The 21,470-nt window shown below is 34.3% G+C and overlaps 1 protein-coding gene across 1 annotated transcript in view; it reads left to right on the top strand.

Moving 5' to 3' along the window:
• LOC114337312 (52 kDa repressor of the inhibitor of the protein kinase-like) overlaps nucleotides 1–15,157 on the top strand; it is a 107,279-nt gene extending 92,122 nt beyond the window's left edge. Inside the window, exons 4-5 of the mRNA XM_050660187.1 lie at nucleotides 10,511–10,756; nucleotides 14,348–15,157. Coding sequence (XP_050516144.1) covers nucleotides 10,511–10,756; nucleotides 14,348–15,157 — 1,056 coding nt within the window. The remainder of the gene's footprint in view (nucleotides 1–10,510; nucleotides 10,757–14,347) is intronic.
• The last annotated feature ends 6,313 nt before the right edge of the window (nucleotides 15,158–21,470 follow it).

The following is a 21,470-nucleotide window of genomic DNA, read 5'->3' on the forward strand; positions in this document are numbered from 1 at the left end:
TTTTCAAAATTTAAATTTTTAAAAATTTTATTTTGAAACCAAATTTTTTCAAAAATAAGCACTTTGAATCGATGAAACTTACAGATCATATAAACACAACATAAGTAAAATAATTTGTGGAGCGGTAACGATTAATTTCATTTAAGTTGCTAATTAGGGGTTGGTCTTCCCGATTTTTTTTTGCAAAAACAAAAGGGACCAACTTTATTTGGAGCGTAACTTGCTTAAATTTAATGCTAGAAACTTTTTGTAAAAACAGACATAAAGCTTTTTTTAAACACTTTAAAAAAGTTAAAATGGGTTTTCCCCAAAAAGTGCTTAATTTTTTCGATATTTCACGTCGAAATATTCTATTTGAAATTTGGTGAATATGAATCTATTTTTCATTGGCTACAACTCTAGTTCTACGAGATCCAGAGACCTAGCGTGTACACCATTTTTTTTTTTACTTTTTTATAGGCTATATTTTTACTAAGAACGTTTTTTTCGACAAAATACTTACTTTTTGAGTTATTTGCGAAAAACCGTCTAAAAATGTGGTTATTTTGTTGAAAAATGAACATATTCACTCGCAAATAACTCGAAAAGTGTTGACTTGGCGAAAAATCTCTATAGAAGAAAAGTTACTTAAAATTAGTTAGTTTACCCATTTCCGGACTTATTTTGGACATATATTTTTTCACCCCCAAAAGGGGGTGAAAGTCACCCCCAGGACAAAAGCACACATCGGCACAATATCACTTTTTTTCTTTGACATGTAAGCTATACGTATGCCAAATATCATGTCAATCCAAGCGGTTCTTTAAAATTTAGAGCAAAAACCGTGAAAGAATGGACTATACGATATAGCATGATAAAATGGCATGTCTAAAAGCCTAAATCCTTCAAAACTTTCCGAAGCGAAGAGGAAATCGTAATGTAAAAATAAACTAATTTTTATGTAAAATTGTGTCTTATTCCCAATAAAAAAGTAAATTGCAAAATTCCTTAAATAAAATAAAAGAATGGGCAGAAAATAAAGAATGACGCTTAATGGAAGGATGTCGGTATGGTCGAAGCGAAGATCGGTGGGATATGCGCATTTTATCAATGAAATTCGATATTTTTAAGACATTCCAGAAGCCGCTACAGATAAAATGTTTTAACAACCCATTAATCATTCAGAATTAGTTGACGGATATTAGTACATTTAAAATAATTAAGACGATAACTGGACGATAATGATTTAATGAGTGAAATTTAAAAATTTTTCTACTTTAATGACAAAAAGCAAGCTTATTAACGGAACCCAATTAAAAATGGTTTTGCACATCATATTTGAAACATTATTTGGTTGAAAAATCTCATTTTTGGTGGCAAAAAATATATTAATTTGTCTGGACTAAATTACAGTTCTGTTTATCTTAAAAGGGATATGTTACTATCAACATTCACACAGTGTTGCCAAACGGATTTTTGTTATTTTGAGTGTAAATTTTCCCAGCGATCTCCGAGGGTACAATACATGTAAATTTTACCAATGAAAGAGAACACTATTAGCCTATCAACCTACTAGTAGCCAAAGAGGTTGGACTTGAAATAAACGTACAAATGACAAAGACACTAACAGATAAGAATAACGAGGACCAGAAATGAAATGAAATACGCACAAGGAGAGAAAACGCTTGTAAATATTCCTCAGAAATCTTGACCTCCTATTAGGTAATAAACCACATCTAGAGTAAAAATTACCACAACCGTATTTTTTAAATTGTGTTTTGTATTACGAAACCTACGACTTTCCCTCATTTAGTGACCGCTAGAAGGGAGATTTATCCAAAAACAGACCATAATGGACATTTTCCATAGATCTTAATAGAGAAAACTACAGTCGGAAAAATGAAAGAATACCCATGAATCACTTATTTTGTATTTGCTGTCTTTTTCTATAACAAACGTTTGTTATTTATAGAAAAAGACAACAAATACAAAATAAGTGATTGATGTGATCGTTCATGGGTATTCTTTCATTTTTCCGACTGTAAGTAATACAAGGTTTGCGACTGGTACGTATCGTGATTAAGGTATAAGTTCATCACTGACAAACAAAGACAGTAGATTCCTCAGATAATTTTAAGATATTCTAACCCAATTCACCTAGTCCGAAAATGCTTCCTAAGGGAGTTTTGAACATGGCTTCTTGTAATTAGTTTTTCTTCAATAACTCTAGAACACTTTGGGAACACTCTAGAACACCTATTGAGAAAAACGAAAATTGGTTCACATATTTATCCTCCAGAGATAAATCGATTCCATGCATTGCGAATTTTGTAGTACCGGTCATAGGCGTCCGTTTTGGGTAGGGCAACAGTTATTTTATCGCATAACTTTTTTATCTTTAATTTTTAAGCATTTCTTACTCAGGATTATTAAATTGTGAGGTATTCAACAACTAAAAGCTATTCTTGTTTTAAGTCAATAGTCAATCTTGTTTTCTAGAAAAATCGATTAGAATTTTTTTTTTTTTGAATTTCCAAAAAAAATTTCAAAAAAAACTATTTAGAAATCCGAAAACTAGTAGGTACGTTTATTTATATTTCAGAGATGAATCGATTTCATTAATTGCGAATTCCTAGTACGGGTCATATGAGGCCGTTTTGGGTAGGCCAACGGTTATTTTAACGCAAACATTTTTGTCTTTAATTTTTAAGCATTTTTTATTCTAGATTATTAAGTTATGAGGTATTCTAGTAGTAAAAGATACTCTTGCTTTAAGTTGGTGAAATACACAGATTTTTTTTTGAAAAAATTTTTTCAATTTTTTTTTAATTCAAAAAACGAAAAATTTTCAAATCGATTTTTCCAGAAAACTGTGTGTCCTACTGACTTAAAGCAAGAGTGCCTTTTAGTACTAGAATACCTCACAATTTATTAATCCAGTGTCAAAAATGCTTAAAAGTTAAAGACAAAAAAGTTATGTGATAAAATAACCGTTGCCCTTCCCAAAACGGACGCCTATGATCGGTACTAGAAGTTCGCAATGGATGGAATCGATTTACCTATGGAAGATAAATATACGCACCGATTTTCGTTTTTCGAAATTGAAACGTTCTGGAGGAATTTAAGAAAAACTAATTACAAGCCGCCATTTTCAAAGAGCTCTAGCTTCCTTAGGAATCATTGCATACCTCACAATTTATTAATCCAGTGTCAAAAATGCTTAAAAGTTAAAGACAAAAAAGTTATGTGATAAAATAACCGTTGCCCTTCCCAAAACGGACGCCTATGATCGGTATAAGTTCGCAATGGATGGAATCGATTTACCTATGGAAGATAAATATACGCACCGATTTTCGTTTTTCTAAATTGAAACGTTCTGGAGGAATTTAAGAAAAACTAATTACAAGCCGCCATTTTCAAAGAGCTCTAGCTTCCTTAGGAATCATTTTCGGATAAGGTAAATGGAACTAAATTGTGTTAACATTATCTGAAGAATCTCCTGTCTTCGTTTGTCGGTAGAGTTTCTGGATACCCTGTATATTCGTAGAAACAAGATCTATAGACTAGGTAATGGCTTATAAATACCTAGGTAGGTCACGTGGTTCAAAAGTAGAAACGTTTCGGGACTCAAGTTTCGGAGATCTTGGATATTAAAGCACCCTAATATGTCTGTGTAGATTTTGGCGTTCGATCCGACCATCACTTGTGACATCGTTGCCGTATCCTCTATTTTTTCATATTATCACGTTACAATTTTTGTGATATTATACACGAGCGTGACACCCTCAAAAAAGCGCTTAGTTTTCGAGATACTGACCACAGAGGGATGAATGGCTAATTTTATTCATACTTGATATTTTCGAGGGTGCTGAAAACGAAAATGAAGTTTATTTTGAATTTTATGTGGGAGAACATTGTCAAAATCGCAATTTTAACCTAAAAATGAAATAAAAAGAAATCACTTTTTTTGCGTTTACCTCGCTACAACTCTGTTCCATTTTAATATTTTTTTTCTGAAATTTTTACACTATATAGCTGTAACATTTCTGAAGACAAAGGTATCTGCCTCAAGTTTTTATTCTTATCATGGTAAAGGTTATGAATTTTTCAAAGAAAAAGATGCGGAAAATCACGTTTATTTTAAAGTAATGAGTACAAAGAAGTTTTCTGGTAAGTTTTAGATCAAAATGTTTTATAGAAAAAAAAATAGTGCAACTTTTAATGTCAACATTAGAAGTCCCCAATATACCGCTTATTTTTTGAGGGACAGACAATCTAGGTCTAATTTCTCACATTTAGTACTATCTTTGGATTATAAGCTTTCATTTGACACCTCATTTGTCATTTTACCTAGTATAATGACGGAGAAGTAAACGTTATTATTCTATTATTCTTGTAGGTACATTTAACATTGATTGAAATTATGAAAGAAATATATAGAAAACAGCATGGCAACACTGTGACGGACAAACATAAAAATTCAGCCACATTCAGCTGTGCGTTACATAGGGTGCTTTAATAGCCAAGATGTCCCAAGTTTCTATTCCTTAAACCGGCATAAATATGTATTCCTAACCTGTATTCTACTAAGCAGGTTCCACTGTATATCAGTTTTTATCTTATTTTCCTTTTATGATCTTTCTGATGTAATAATTTTTGACCTGATATGTTATTATAAGCCCAATTTAGTATAATAAGAAGGAAATATATTTTAACTTGATATACGAATCTTTCTATTTTAGTACGTTGACCTTCAGTGATTTCGTTAATATCGACAATCCTTGTCAACGAAAACTTTGCGTTATTTTCACCATATTTATACTTCACGTGGGTTGATAATCAGATTACTTTTAATAAACGTCGACATAATCTCCAAAGTTATTGACAGAATCTGACCAGAATAACGGAATTAACATGTATGTGGGCTTTACCAAAGAAAATAATGAGCGTATTATTTTGACAATGTTTGTGTCTATTTGTAGAAATATTAAAAATTGGTAGGTACCTATACAGTATGGTGCAACTGAAAGGAATAAATTCGTTATTTTGTAAGTTTGCGACTTTAAGGAAAAATTTCGAAACAGGTCGATTTTTATTTTAAAATACATACTGATTTTCTAGATGATGGCGTAATCGCTGATTTTTTTAACTGAGACTAGGGTTCGTGTTATACATATAACCGTTGACCTGATGATGCTCTGCAAATTTTAAAAATTAATTTTTTTTTGAAGTTATACTTTAGGCACGAGGGTGAATTTTACATTCACTGGTGCATGCGCACACCGGCAGTATATTAGTCAATTATCGTTATATACAGGGTGAGCCATGAGGAACTGTACATACTCCTACCTCGTATAGAGGCCACTAAGGGGAATAAGAAATGACCATTAAAAAGTGTCTGCTCTCATTGTTTAATAATATACAGGGCGAGTTTCGCATTTTGACAGAAATTTGTATTCGTCATAATTTTTGAACGGTCAGATCGATGTGTCTTTTATTTTGGTCGATCGTTACACTATAACCACCTAATCAACTGATTTATTCAAACTAGAAAAAAATCAGGTCCGGCTTTAAAAAATTAGTTTGTTAGTGCCCTAGAAAAAATTTCACCCTGTATACGCTTTTTGAAAACTCTAATATGAATTTTACAAATTAGATAAATATGCAATTAAAATGGCAGATTTATTATTTTCCCCACACGATTACCTAATTTTTTATAAAAAAATCAAATTTGACTATGAATTAAAAGTTTGGTAAAGTCAACCATAGATTTAAAAAAAAATAACTTTTATTACAAAAATCAAATTTTTTTAAACAAATATTTAATTTATGTTACACCCAATCAACTGATTTATTCAAACTAGAAAAAAATCAGGTCCGGCTTTAAAAAATTAGTTCGTTTGGGTCTTAGAAAAAATTTCACCCTGTATACGCTTTTTAAAAACTCTATTATTAATCTTATAAATTAGACAAATAGGCAATTAAAATGGCATATTTATTTTTTTCCCACACGATTACTTAATTTTTTATTAAAAAATCAAATTCGTCAAAATCGCAATTTTACCATAAAAATAAAAAAAATTAAACGTTTTTCTTGAAATTAAAAGTTTTACCATTTTTTTTTTCTGTAACACGTCTAGATTTAAAACTCCCCATAACACTTCTCTTTGGACTCTATAGTTTAACATAAGCGATCAAATAGACAAATTTTAAATTTTTTCACTTAATTTTTGCGATTTAACTTTGCAATTCACGAATCTGCACCTTTTATTTTTTAAAAATTCATAACTTTTACGAGAAGAAGACTGAGAGTCTACAACAATTTTCTTAGTCTTCACAATGGTAAGAAATATGTGCTGTAAAAATTTCAGAAAAAAAAAATATTAAAATGTAGCAAAGTTGTAGCGAGTTAAACAGTGAATTTTTTTTTCATTTTTAGGTTAAAATTCCGATTTTGAAAAATTTGATTTTGCAATAAAAAATTAAGTAATCGTGTGGGAAAAATGAATATGCCATTTTAATTGCCTATTTGTCTAATTTGTAAAATTCATATTAGAGTTTTCAAAAAGCGTATACAGGGTGAAATTTTTTCTAAGACCAAACCGAACTAATTTTTTAAATCCGGGCCTGATTTTTTTCTAGTTTGAATAAATCAGTTGATTGGGTGGTAACATAAATTAAATATTTGTTCAAAAATAGTATATTAAGTATGGAGAACGGTAAGGGTTTTATACCGAGCGAAGACAATTGTTTGGAGGAGGAGCGGAGCGACGACTCCAATTATTGTCTGAGATCGGTTACCCTTAACGTTCGACATGCTTATAACGTTTTTTGCACGATTGATACCATTATAAATTATAAAATTAAACATTTTCGTCATATTGACTAGTTTCATTCATTTTATCAAGATAGATACTTTGGTTGTTAGGTAGTAACTAGGGTGCATAACAACAATGGAGAATTGAGTTTTTATTTAGTTGTCAATAATTTTAAGTACAATTTTGATTATTATAAATTAAAATATGAGCGAAAGTGAATTTGAAGAAATTGAACGGGCTTGGGAAGAAGGGTGTTCCGCAATTATTCCCGAAAAATCCAAAATCCGTTATCAAAATACCTACCAAAGTTTTAAAAAATGGTGCGCAGGCAAGAATTTAAGAATCGAAGAAAAGACTCTATTGGCATATTTCGTTCAAAGACATATGCAGTTGAAAGCTCCTGGAAGCCTCTGGGCAGAATATTCAATGATTAAATCCACCGTTTTTCTTTATGATGGCATTGATATTTCCAAGTTTTCAACTTTGATCGCGTATTTGAAGAGAAAAAATGTTGGCTATAGGCCTAAGAAAGCGAGCATTTTTACACGGGAGCAATATGAAAAATTTCTGATGGAAGCACCGGATGAAGAATTTCTAGTTCACAAATAATTTAACAAATTGTACCATAAGTTTCAATATTAATAAATAATTCGTTAGTTTTCTTTATTCTTTCAAAAAATAAATTAAAATTAAGAGATTTTTTAACTCGACGGTAAGTGAATTACTTACCGTCTAGTTGGAGTACTTACCGTCGAGTTGGAGTACTTACCGGCGAGTTGGATTACTTACCGTCGAGTTGCTAGTAAATGTCACCTACTGACGTAAAATCTGTCACGGTAAACAGCCAAAAATGATCAATCGTGCAAAAAAGTTAATTTTTGTAATAAAAGTTAATTTGTTTAAATCTATGGTTCACTTTACCGAACTTTTAATTATTCATAGTCAAAGGACATCGCACACATCTTATGGAAAATATAATGTCACTCAAATTCAATAAAATTTATACGAATAGATTCGTTTTAAATTAACGGTCAAATCTTATCATTGCGCCAACTCTTAATTATGATTAATTACGGCGCAAATTGCAATTAAAGTTTATCGAAATCACATTTTTTGAGTCAGTAAAAGTGTCAGTTACAATTACTATTGCTTTGGGTGCTATTCACAAGAGCTTAAACCCCGCTGGGTCTAAGCGGATTAGTGAAACTAATCCGCTGATTTAAGGAGTACCGACAATTTGGGTATTTTAAAATATTTTTTCTCTCTCTAACTTATGTACGTACCCATTTGATTTCAGATTTATATATGTCAATTTCTACTCTTATTATTGAAAATATAGAGTTGGCGCAATGATAAGATTTGACCGTTAATTTAAAACGCATATATTCGTATAAATTTTATTGAATTTGAGTGACATTATATTTTCCATAAGATGTGTGCGATGTCCTTTGATTTTTTTATAAAAAATTAAGTAATCGTGTGGGGAAAAATAAATATGCCATTTTAATTGCTTATTTGTCTAATTTGTAAAATTCATATTAGAGTTTTCAAAAAGCGTATACAGGGTGAAATCTTTTCTAAGGCCCAAACGAACTAATTTTTTAAAGCCGGACCTGATTTTTTCTAGTTTGAATAAATCAGTTGATTAAGAGGTAATAGTGTAACGATTAACCAAAATAAGAGACACATGGATCTGACCGTTCAAAAATTATGACGAATATAAATTTCTGTCAAAATGCGAAACTCGCCCTGTATATTATTAAACAATGGGAGCAGACACTTTTTAATGGTTATTTGTTATTCCCCATAAGGGCCTCTATACGAGGTAGGAGCATGTACAGTTCCTCATGACCTCACCCTGTATGATTACACAGCGGGTCAATGTTTTTCAAAATTTAAACCCATCGTTACTAAGGATCAAAGGTCAGATGTTGTTTATAAAGTAAATTGTAAAGACTGCAATTCGACATACATTGGGCAAACACATCAATATGTACATAGAAGGGTTGTTGCACACAAACATAGTGTACAAACCAACAAGGTAAACACTACAGCATTAGCCAAACATTCCATAGCAAATAACCATGCTTTTAATTTTGAAAATGTACAGATTTTAGAAAAAGAACAAAACTATAACAAAAGATGTATATTGGAGATGATTCATATAAACAAAGATCAACGTTGTATAAACAACAAAACTGACATCAAGGATCTCTCTAATATATATCATAATTTAATAAATTGATTTTATTTTTATAAATGTACCATTGGCAAAAAATTTTAAATACGGTCTTTAACGGACGGCAATTTAAATTCTGCCATGTGTTTTCTCAAGCTCGCATTCCACAACAAAACGCCAAGCCAACAAGTACAATGTCAACTTTAGTGCTCTATTTGTGTAATGTTTACTATTATTAATTAAAGTGCTATTGAAAATGGCGACTAGACGAAACGTTTAAGCCATAACAAAGTGTTTTATTTATAAGACCGAAAAACCCAGGAATTAAAAAGTTTCTATTTACAAATTCACGGTCAGGTCAGGAAATAACAAAGTTATATATGACAGTATATTTAGTCGCTCAAACGTTATACGTGATCGTATTGGGTGTTAAAATCATCTGTCAATAATTGTTGGAGATTATGGATCAACAAATGTTGTGTATATCAGTTTTTATGGTTGTGATGGCAGAGAAAAAAGCAAGTTTATAATTGTAGTGACTTTTTAAATAGTTTTTAAAAGCGACAGGTACGTAATAATTGTAAATGTTTCAGTATTCTAACAAAATTACATAGGTACCTACCTATTTGGAAAATTTAAAATGAACCTATCAAAATAGCATGTAATGCTTTAATTTACATAATTTGATTACCATCAAAATTTTTGTTAATATTCACCTAATGTATTGTTTTCTTACTCTATGTTTTGTTGTATTTTAATATTTCAATGCTCTACAAAAATCAAAATAATTTGGTTAAATTCAGAAGTGTCAAAAGTTTAAACCGCTTAGTTCGTCGATCTTCCCACATGATGCAGGTGTCTCCGTTGGTAGAAGTGTAAGATGAATGAATTCCAATACTAACTGCGCAAACATAAGCGGGTTCGAACCCCAATAGAAACTTTTATTCTTTTGTTTTTTTTTATACTTTTTATGATTGTAAGTATATTTATTATATAATTTTTTTCAGAAAATACGTATTTAGTTGAAATTTTTTCCGACAATTATTGATCAGAAATCATTTGTGGCATTTTTCAATGTGTTTGTGTGTGTTTTATCCTTTTATTCTTTTATTCTTTTAATTTTTGGTACTGTTTTAATACAAATTTTTGAAAAGTAGTAAGTATTAAAATTAGTTTAATATTTAAATAAAATATAAATAAACTGTTTAAAGTATATTATTCGTTGAAATCATATAATAGAAGTATAACTTCTTACGTGCGTACAAAGTACACACACATTCTTTTTTTTTTAATTTTTAAAGAGAGTGCGAGACTAGTCAGAGTAAAACAATAAATGATTGCGAATACGTCTGTCTTTTATTTAATTCACAATGAACTTGCATATTTTATCATCGCTTAAGATGCAAAAGCTGCCAACCCACAAATAAGTTTTTCAGAACAAAAAAACATTCTCTGCATGCGAAAATCGCCAAACCTAAATAGAGAATTATTGATTCAATATCAAGGTATTAATAATAACTTGCTATTCAATTAGTTAGACATAGGTATTAACCAACAAAAAAATGAAGCATATAAGAGACTCCAGCAGCGCAGAACGAGATCAACTCTCGAAGATTATGAAAATCTTAGAAGGGAAGAAAAGAGAATGTTCAGAAGAAAAAAGAAAGAACAATACGAACACGCTCTAAACGAAATTGTTAACTACCACAATGGAAAAGACATACGAAAATTCTACCAACAGATAAATAGCTGCAGAAAAGACTTCAAACCCAGAATAATAGTCTGTAACGATAGGGATGGCTCTATAATTAGTAACAAGGAACAGATACTAAACAGATGGGCGCAACATTTTAAAGAACTGCTTAGTGGCAATTATGAAGGTAGCGAGATGGAGGATCCCATGCTTCAAATGAATGAAGATGATCGGCAGCCACTCCCCACCGAAGAAGAAATTAGAGAAGCCATCTTAACACTTAAAAATAACAAAGCCCCCGGTTCGGATAATCTCCCTGCTGAACTCTTCAAAAACGGCGGCGACACCCTCTTGAAACACATGCATAAACTGATAACTGCAATTTGGCAACAGAAAGAAACACCCACAGACTGGAAATTGGGTGTACTGTGTCCTCTACACAAAAAGGGAGACATGATGGTATATGATAATTATAGAGTCATCACTTTACTCAATATGGCATATAAAGTGTTGTCCAACGTATTGTACAAAAGACTTCTCCGTCCTAATAAATCAACAACTGACCAGATATTTACAGTGAGCAGATCCTTGAAAAACCCTAGAGTTCGGCGTCGACACCCATCACATATTCGTGGACTTTAAAGCCGCATACGACTCAGTTAATAGAGGTAAACTTTTACTTGCTATGGTAGAATTTAAAATACCGCTTCATCTTGTCCAATTAACTGCACTTACGCTCACAGGAGCAGAGAGCGTGGTAAAGATCCAGAACGATTTCTCAAGACCCTTCCATTGCAAAAATGGACTAAGACAGGGCGATGGACTATCGTGTCTCTTATTTAACCTGGCATTAGAAAAAATAATTCGAGAGTCCCAAATTAATACGAATGTTACTGTCTTTAACAAATCAGTACAAATTGTCGGATACGCAGATGACATAGACATCATAGGTTGATCTAAAGAATCTCTGACTGAAGCATTTCGGTCGTTAAGAGCATCTGCACAGAGAATGGAGCTAAATATAGATGTTCAAAAGACCAAATATATGTGTGGTCAAGCAACCCGACACCTACAAGAATAATAATTGACGACCTAGAACTGGAAGGTGTCGACACCTTCATATACTTAGGCTAGCTGCTAACTAAAGATAACAATGTCAGTGAAGAAATTAAAAGAAGAATAGTGCTCGCCAATAAGTGCTACTATGGCTTAAGAAAACAGATGGCCTCAAAAATACCTAGAAAAATTAAATTGACTGTCTACAAAACACTAATAAGACCAGTGCTAACATATGGCTCAGAAACTTGGTCACTTACTCATAATGACCAACAACTGCTCAAACGTTTTGAGCGAAAAATTCTAAGACGAATATATGGTGGCATAAAAGAACAAGGTTTGTGGCGCAGGCGTTACAACTTTGAGTTGTATAGAAATTTTGGAGAACCTGATGTTGTACAATTCATTAAGGTAGCACGCCTTAGATGGATAGGTCCTGTACAGGCGAGAGGAAGATGCCATAGTCAGAAAAGTTTTTGACCGAAGAGGGCCGATAGGACAACGAGCAAGAGGAAGACCGAGACTTAGGTACCAAGACAACATAGAAACTGATTTAAAATCTATTGGAATTAGAGCATGGAGAAGAGTTGCAAGAGACCGGGGCGAATGGAGGATTGTTCTGAAGAAGACTTTGGCTCATAAAGAGCTGTAACGCCACTGATGATGATTAAATCAATAATTCTCCATTTAAGTCTAACGATTTTCGCATGCAGACAATGTTTTTTTACTTTCCTGCACAAAAACCCATTTGTGGGTTACGAGCTTTTGCATCTTAAGCGACGATATGCAACCCATTCAATATTTTATAAGTATTTGACATTGACTAAAGACAAAAATTTGATCAAAAAACGTTAATCAAGAAGTACATGCATGTTTTATCGATTTTGAAAAAGCGTTTGACAGAGTACGCCACGATAGGCTAAGAGACATTCTTGAAAGAAAAGACATAGATAATAAAAATCTGCGAATAATTCTCAACTTATATCAGAATCAAACATCAAAATAGAAAATGAGATATCAAAAGCAATAGAAATACGTAAAGGAGTAAGACAGGGATGCATTTTGTCACCACTGCTATTTAATGTATATAGTGAAAGCATCTGTCAGGAAGCCCTTTTGCAAGCAAATGAAGGAATCGTAATCAATGGAGAGGTTGTAAATAATATTCGATACGCAGACGACACTGTACTAGTTGCAAGAACAGTAGAAGAATTACAACGATTACTTACAAACATAAATATTGCTTGCAACAATTATGGCATAAACATTAATATCAAAAAAACCAAGTACATATATGGTTTTCAGTAAAATCATGACACAACCAGCACATATTAGTATAAACGGCATTCAAATTGAAAAAGAATCAAGTTACAAATACTTGGGAACTTTAATAAACGAAACTGGAGACCAAAACAATGAAATAAAAAGACTTATCGAAATTGCCAGGGCCACCTTCATAAAGATAAGAAAATTCTTCTGCAACAGAGATATAAGCATCCCTCTACGATTAAGAATGCTAAGAGGATACGTATTTAACACGTTGTTATGCGGTGTAGAGACCTGGACTCTCAAACAGAACAAAAAGACGTATCGAAATTGCCAGGGCCACCTTCATAAAGATAAGAATATTCTTCTGCAACAGAGATATAAGCATCCCTCTACGATTAAGAATGCTAAGAGGATACGTATTTAACACGTTATTATACGGTGTAGAGGCATGGACTTTCAAACAGAACAACATAAAAAATATTGAATGTTTCGAGATGTGGTGCTACCGTCGAATGCTAAAGATAAGTTGGGTTGAAAGAATCACAAATCTTGAAGTAATACGAAGAATAGGAAGAGACCCAGAAATTTTGTTAACGATAAAACGAAGAAAACTCGAGTATTTGGGTCACCTGATGAGAGGTCATAAATACGCATTACTTCAAAATATAATGCAAGGAAAAATAGAAGGAAAACGGAATCCGTTTAGAATAAAATAGTAGAAGAATGTCATGGTTGCGGAATTTGAGAGAGTGGTTTGGCTGCACCACTAATGAACTTTTTAGGTCAGCTGTAAACAAAGTCAGGGTAGCAGGCCCGTGCGCAGGGGGGGTTTTGGGGGTTCTAACCCCCCCCCCCCCCCATCGAGAATTTTTCCACATAATTTTCCACTAGCAGTAGTCCTTATTCTACGAAAGTCAAACCGACTTGATAATAAATATTTTGTTGTCAATTTTTGTTTCGACATTCTCAACTTTCTCGATCTTGTGCACGTTTTTTTTGAATTTTCCCGCCTTTTTTACCTCCTATTATCAGTGTCATTGTAATGCAACCATCGATAGTATCGATTATGGAGACCTGTAAGAAGGAGTGGAAACGCAAAGCATCGTTTGTGGGCTAACTGATGTTTAAATTTAGTTAATAAAAATATAATATGTAAATTAACTACAGACCGACAGTCTGACTTTTATAAAATTAATGTTAATTTTTGTGAAATATTTTGTCTCAAAAAATGCATTGTTTCGACAGATAAAAACTGCAAATTTGCAGGTAAAATTCAAGACTCACACTAGCACGTTACCAGCTCTCTATTATAAGATGTTTGTATATTCTTCATTCTTTGAATTTAATTTCCAGATCTCCATGCATATTTTGAGCTCAGTACATTCTTTGACTTTGTCTCTCAGTCGAGTACTTCAGTCCGAAAACCAGGATCTTGGCGAGGCTATCGAACTGGCTGATGCTGCGAAACAAGTCCTGCTTGAAAGAAGAGAAAACGCCGAAAAGGACTTCAGAGGAATTTTCAAAACCGTGAGCGAAATCAGCGCAAAATACGACATCGAACTGCGGAAACCAAGGCTCGCGTCAAAACAGACTCAACGCTCCAACGTACAAACTGATTCAGTTCAAGATTATTTTCGCATAACGATTTACATCCCATACATTGATTTGTTTCTGACCCATATACAAGATCGATTTTTGAATCACCGCAAAATTTTATCAAACTTTGCTTGCCTCTTCCCCAACAAAATGAAGAATTTCAATGAAGAATCCTGCGCTCAACTGTTTGAACCATACTCTTCAATTTTGCGGGATGATTCCCGTGACATCTGGGTAGACGAAGTCAAACTTTGGCGTCAACGCATCGCCGGAAAGAACGTTAAAAATTCGCTTGAAGCACTCGATGTGTGCAATGGAGATGCGTTTCCAAATGTACATCAAATGCTTCGCATTTTGGCAGTTCTGCCTGTAACGACAGCAACGAATGAACGCTCCTTTTCAACATTGCGTCGCCTCAAGACTTACCTCAGGTCAACAATGTCTGAAGATCGGCTGAACGGATTAGCTTCGCTCAATATACATCGCGATGTCGAGGTCGATCCGCAAAGAGTTTTGGAGAAGTTTTTTTCTACACCTCGCAGAGTTAATTTATTAAATAATAACTGAATATCAAGTCAAGACCAAGACACAATAAAATGTCTTCATTTATAAGAAAAGTTTCTTATTATTTTTTATTAACTTCATAACCTAACATGATACACATATGTCAAAACCCCCCCTATAAACGAATTCTGCGCACGGGCCTGCAGGGTAGCCTTGATGATTTCCAATCTCCAATAGGAGTGGCACAAGAAGAAGAAGAAAGACAAAAAGGATTTTACTAACTGGTATATTTCTTCTTCTTTTTTTTTTCTTCTTATATTAGGCTTCTTGACCTGATCTTGATTTTGAGGTTGTATTCGTAGCTGTGATGTTGACTGCCAGCTATCTCGCCACCTTTTAAAGGACCTTCCTATTGGTTTCTTGTGTATTATAAATGTGTAGAAGCAGAACCAAGTCCAACGGCAGGAACAAGGCAGAAAAAGGGAAGAAAAAGCTCGTGGTTAACCAATGTATAGAACTGGATAGACATGGAAACCCATTCTTCTTCAATAAAAAAAAGCATGTTAAGAAGATGACAAGACGCACACTGATATACGGATGTCACTACTATAAGACAAAGATGAAATAAGGGCACAAGAGATGGTATGTCTAAATGGGGCATCAATTAAGGTACACTTGTGAATTTCGAGAATGAAGTCCGACAAGAAGAAGAAAGGGATAAATATCTCGAAGGATGGTGCAGAAATGAAGTAAACGAAGCAATGGAAAGAGCCAGACCGAAAAGGCACAGTGAAAACTGCAAATTCTTATAATAGTAATTTGTAATTGTAATTACATTATAAAAATTTTAACGATTTATACCAACTTAGGGAATTTTTAAATACTTGAAATTTCTTAAAACAGGCTTTCTTTTATTCACCCTGTCAACTTTTAAACTGATTGATTATCGTTACAATATTTAAGTCAAATATTCTCATACAAAATTTAAACAGCTCCCTAAAATTTACATTCAAATTACAAAATTTTACGTGGATACATTTGAAATATTCATAGCTTCTTCGGAAACTTTAGTACAAGACCAACAACTTGGTTGGGTAATTTTTTATTGAACTTTTAATCCGATTACAATACAATTTGGTATTACAAAAGGATGATCCGATTATAATAATAGAATATTGATTGTGAATGTATGTATATGTCTGTCAGCACTTATCGTGATTGGAATCGTCGTTCGCGTTTTATATGTATCTTTATCGGGTATATAGGGCGGGATGTAACCGAGTACGAGTACGAGTTTTATAGTAATAGATAATTTTATATTCATTCGTAGATCTTATGAATGTTTTAGATATCTATTTTCTACAGCGGGTGATCAAATTATTAGAGCCACCTAGTGAACATCATACATCACCATCATCATTCTCTTTGCCTTATCCCTATGCGGGGTCGGCTTCCCTAATTGCATTTCTCCATACAATTCTATCTTGGGTCATATCAATATTAATCCCCTTTACCAACATGTCCTGCCTAATCGTCTCCCCCACGTCTTCTTTGGTCTTCCTCTCCTACTCCTTCCAGGAATCTGCACTTCAGTAATTCTTCGTATTGGGTGATTTGCGTCTCGACGTTGAACATGACCAAACCATCTTAACCTATGCTCTCTCATTTTGGCATCAATTGGTGCCACACCTAGACTTCCCCTAATATACTCATTTTTAATTTTATCCTTTTTTGTCACTTCACTTATCCATCTAAGCATTCTCATTTCCGCCACATGCATTCGTTGTTCCTCTTTCTTGTTCACTGCCCAACATTCAGTTCCGTACATCATAGCCGGTCTTATGACTGTTTTATAGAATTTTCCCTTCAACTTCATTGGAATTTTCCTGTCACACAGCACAACACTCGCTTCCTTCCACTTCATCCACCGAGCCCTTATTCTACTGCATGCATCTCCTTCTATTTCTCCATTACTCTGTAATACCGATCCCACGTATGTAAAACTATTGCTTTTTACAATCAGTTCACCATCCAAAGATATCATTTTATTTGTAGTAACTCCATCTTTAAATGAACATTGCAAATACTCTGTCTTTGTCCTACTAAGTTTTAAACCTTTTTCCTCCAGAGCTTTTCTCCACTGTTCCAGTTATTGTTTTAAGTATCTTTCACTATTTCCTACTAACACGACATCATCAGTATACATTAAGCACAATCGAATGTTACCTTGTAGTTTCGCTGTTATCTGGTCCAAAACTAATGAGAATAAATACGGACTAAGCACCGAGCCTTGGTGAAATCCTACTTTCACATGAAATTTATCAGTCTCTCCCACACCTGTCCTAACACTGGTCGTTACTCCCTCATACATATCCCTCACAACCTTTACATATTCAGCAGGGACTCCTTTCTTTTTGAGTGTCCACCACAGAATCTCTCGAGGAACTCTATCATATGCTTTCTCAAGATTAATGAATACCATATTATGAGCGTTTGTTTCTTTACTCCTGTATTTTTCCATCAACTGCCTTATAATGAAAATTGCATCTGTTGTTGATCTGCCCTGCATAAAGCCAAATTGATTCTCGGATATTTCGGCCTCATCACGTATCCGTCTATCAATTACTCTTTCCCATATTTTCATGGTGTGGTTGTATGTATATCTCCCTTGTTTTTGTAGACAGGTACTAGTATACTGCTTCTCCATTCGTCTGGCATTTGTCCAACTTTCATAATTCTATTAAATAAACCTGCTAGCCACCTTGTTCCTGTCTCTCCCAATGCTCTCCATACTTCCCCAGGAATATCATCTGGTCCTACCGCTTACCCTTTCTTTATTTTTTGAAGCGCTTGAGCCACTTCCTCGTTTGTTAATTTGGTGACTATTGCTGCTACTGTCTCTGTTGACTCTACAGGCTGTCTGTCAAATTCTTCATTTAATAAGCTGTTAAAGTACTTTCTCCATCTCTTTTTGACATCCTTTTCGTGAACTAGTATTTTATTATTTTCATCTCGAATACATCTAATCTGATTAAAATCTTTTGCTTTCTTTGCTCTCTGTTTGGCTATTTTATATATCTTCGTTTCGCCTTCCCTGGTATCAAGTTGATCGTATAGGTTTGAATACGCTTCTGCTTTGGCTTTTGCTAGTGCTACCTGCGCTGCCTTTTTCGCCACCATATGGTTTTGAAGATCTGTGTCGGATCTGGTTTCTTGCCACTTTTTATATAATTTTCCCTTCCCTTTTATTTTTCCTTGTACTTCGTTTGACCACCACCAAGTCTCTTTATCCTCAAACTTTTTTCCTGACGTTTTCCCAAGTATTTCAATAGCAGTCTCTCTAATACTACAAGCCATTTTTCTCCACCGATCATTTTTTACTACCAACCTGGTGAAAATGCATTTTTTTCATTAAAGTAGTTTGTATGGCACTCTAATATACAAGGTTGGGATAAAAACTTTTTTGAGTCTTCTCAAAAACATTTGTGTGTTTAACCCCGTCCAGTGGCGAATGTTTTTCAGCCAGGATATTTGTCGTCTACCAGGACCCCTTTTTCCTTCGTTTTTACCCTTTATAATCCGCTGTAACTCGTACTGATCATTTCTAAGTATGTGCCTCAAATATGCTGTTTCTCTCTTTTTAATGGTTTTCAAAAGTTCTCTGTCTCTTTCCATTCTGTGCAACACCATTTGATTCGTAATAGGATCGGTCCACGGTATTTTCTTTGAGTACCGTGCCCTTTTAAGTGTGGGTAGCTTCCATGACAATCTGCCGATATCGTTCTCGATCTTGCGCGTCATGTAATAAGTCACCTGCTGATAAGCAAGTCCATTGACGAAGATTTCGGAACTATGAATATTTCTTCCTACCAATGTCTGTTTTTCCCCTCCATATTTCCGTTGAGTATTAACTGCATTATCCAGTAATGGAAGACACGAAAATGGGGTAGGTATAATCATAAATCAAGAAACTGCCAGACATGTTAAAAATTTTGTACCTATATCGGAAAGAATACTCATCCTTCAACTTAATACCTACCCAATTACAACTAACATTATCCAGGTATATGCCCCTACAGCTGACAAACCGGACGAGATAATTGAAGCATTTTATAATGAACTATCCAACACCTTAAAATGACTCCCCAAAAAGGATTTCATTTTGATTATGGGTGATCTAAATGCCAAGATTGGTAGCGGACAATCGGGAGAATTCATAGGGCAATTTGGACTTGGAGAAAGAAATGAGCGAGGAGACCGACTGGGTGAATTTGTGGCAGAAGAAGAGTTTGTGATTACTAACACTTACTTTAAACTCCCTTACAGAAGATTATATACATGGAAATCACCTCAAGACACTCCAGGCCGCATAGTGAGAAATCAAATAAATTACATCATGATTAATAAATGATTCCGTAACAGCATAACATCAGTCAAGACATACCCAGGAGCTGATATCAAGTCAAACCATAACCCACTGATTGGCAAAATTAAGCTTGGGCTAAAGAAGGTTAGACGTAGTGTCAATCCAAAATTCGACATCAGGCTATTAAAAGACCAAAACACAGAACAGAGTGTAAAACGGTATACACAGAACAACTTGAATACCGTTATTCAATCGGATGTAATGGACCAGGAAATAGAAAAGTTGCATACAGTTTCACAAGACATACGTGAGAAATTCTTCAAACCACCAAAAATAAAGAAGAAATCGTGGATGACCAACGAGATTTTAGATATGATGGAAGAGAGGCGAAAGTCCAAAGATCAGGACATGTCATTATACAAAAGAATAAATAAACAGATCAAAAAAGCAATTAGAATAGCTAAGGATACACGACTAAGAGAACAGTGTGCGGAAATCCAGCAATTGCAACATAAAGACGATTCATTCAATATGCACAAAAAAGTTGAAGAAGCTGCAGGCTTATAGAAACCTAGAAGAGTTGGGTGTTTGGCAGATAACCAAGGCAAACCACTGTTAAGTGTGGAAGAAAAACTAGACACGTGGAAGAAATATGTGGAAGTAACTTTTACAGATAAAAGGCAGAATACCATTGAAGACACTGAATGCCAAACACGACCCCCGATTACCATTAAAGAAGTCACGTCAGCTATTAAAACAACTAAAGATGGTAAAGCTGTAGGGCTGATCAGTTTTATGTAGAATTCCTAAAACTTATGGACGAACAAGGAATAAAATGGATAACAACTGTATTCAACAAAATATACGTAACTGGAAAAATACCCCAAAGCTGGTTAAAGTCGACCTTCGTAACTTTACCCAAAAAAGTAAATGCCAAAACATGTGAAGACTACAGAACAATTAGCCTAATGAGCCACTTGCTCAAAACGTTTCTGAAAGTGATACACGGCAGAATATATAAAAAATGCGAAGAACAGGTATCATGGACGCAGTTTGGGCTCTGAGGGGCTCTATTCGCTCTCCAAGTGCTTATACAAAGATGCAGGGATGTTGGCTGTGACGTGTTTATTTGTTTTATCGACTACAGAAAGGCGTTTTATGAGTAAAACATGATAAACCCATAAACATCTTGAAAGAAGCGGGAGTAGATGATAGAGACTTGAGAATCATATATAATTTGTATTATAACCAAACTGCCAATATTAAAGTGGATGACCAATTGACAGAGGCAGTCTCCATAGATAGAGGAGTGAGGCAAGGATGCATCCTGTCCCCGGTGCTATTTAATATATACTCTGAATGTATCTTCGAGCAAGCGCTGGGAGAACTACAGGAAGGCGTATTAGTCAATGGAGTGCGTCTGAACAACATTAGATATACCGACTACGCTGTAGTTTTTGCAGACAGTCTAGATGGTTTGCAAATAATAATGTCGCGCATATCAGATATAAGTAGAGAATACGGATCTCAATACGAAAAAAACAAAGTACATGGTGGTCAGTAAGCGCGAAATATTAAATACACAGCTTTTGGTTAACCAGCAACTGATTGACAGGGTCGACAGCTACACATACCTTTGTAGCAACATAAACAGCCAGTGGGACCACTCAAGTGAAATAAAACAACGCATAGGAAAAGCGATATCACCGTTCATAATGATGAAGTCTCGTTTCAGAAGCCACGATTTACCTCTTGCTACCAAAATCTCTATCACCAGATGCTATGTATTTTCTACGTTATTATGCAGAGTAAAGGCCTGGACACTTTCCGAGGCTTCTTTGAGAAAACTCGAGGCATTCGAGATGTGGTGTTACAGGCGCATTTTGAGAATTTCGTGGGTGGATCGTGTGACTGGTGTTGAGGTTCTACGTAGAATAGGCAAGGAATGCGAGATTATTAACACAGTCAAAGAGCGCAAACTGGAATATCTTGGCCATGTTATGAGGAATG

Source organism: Diabrotica virgifera, chromosome 9 (genome assembly GCF_917563875.1).
Source record: "Diabrotica virgifera virgifera chromosome 9, PGI_DIABVI_V3a".
NCBI lineage: Eukaryota > Metazoa > Arthropoda > Insecta > Coleoptera > Chrysomelidae > Diabrotica > Diabrotica virgifera.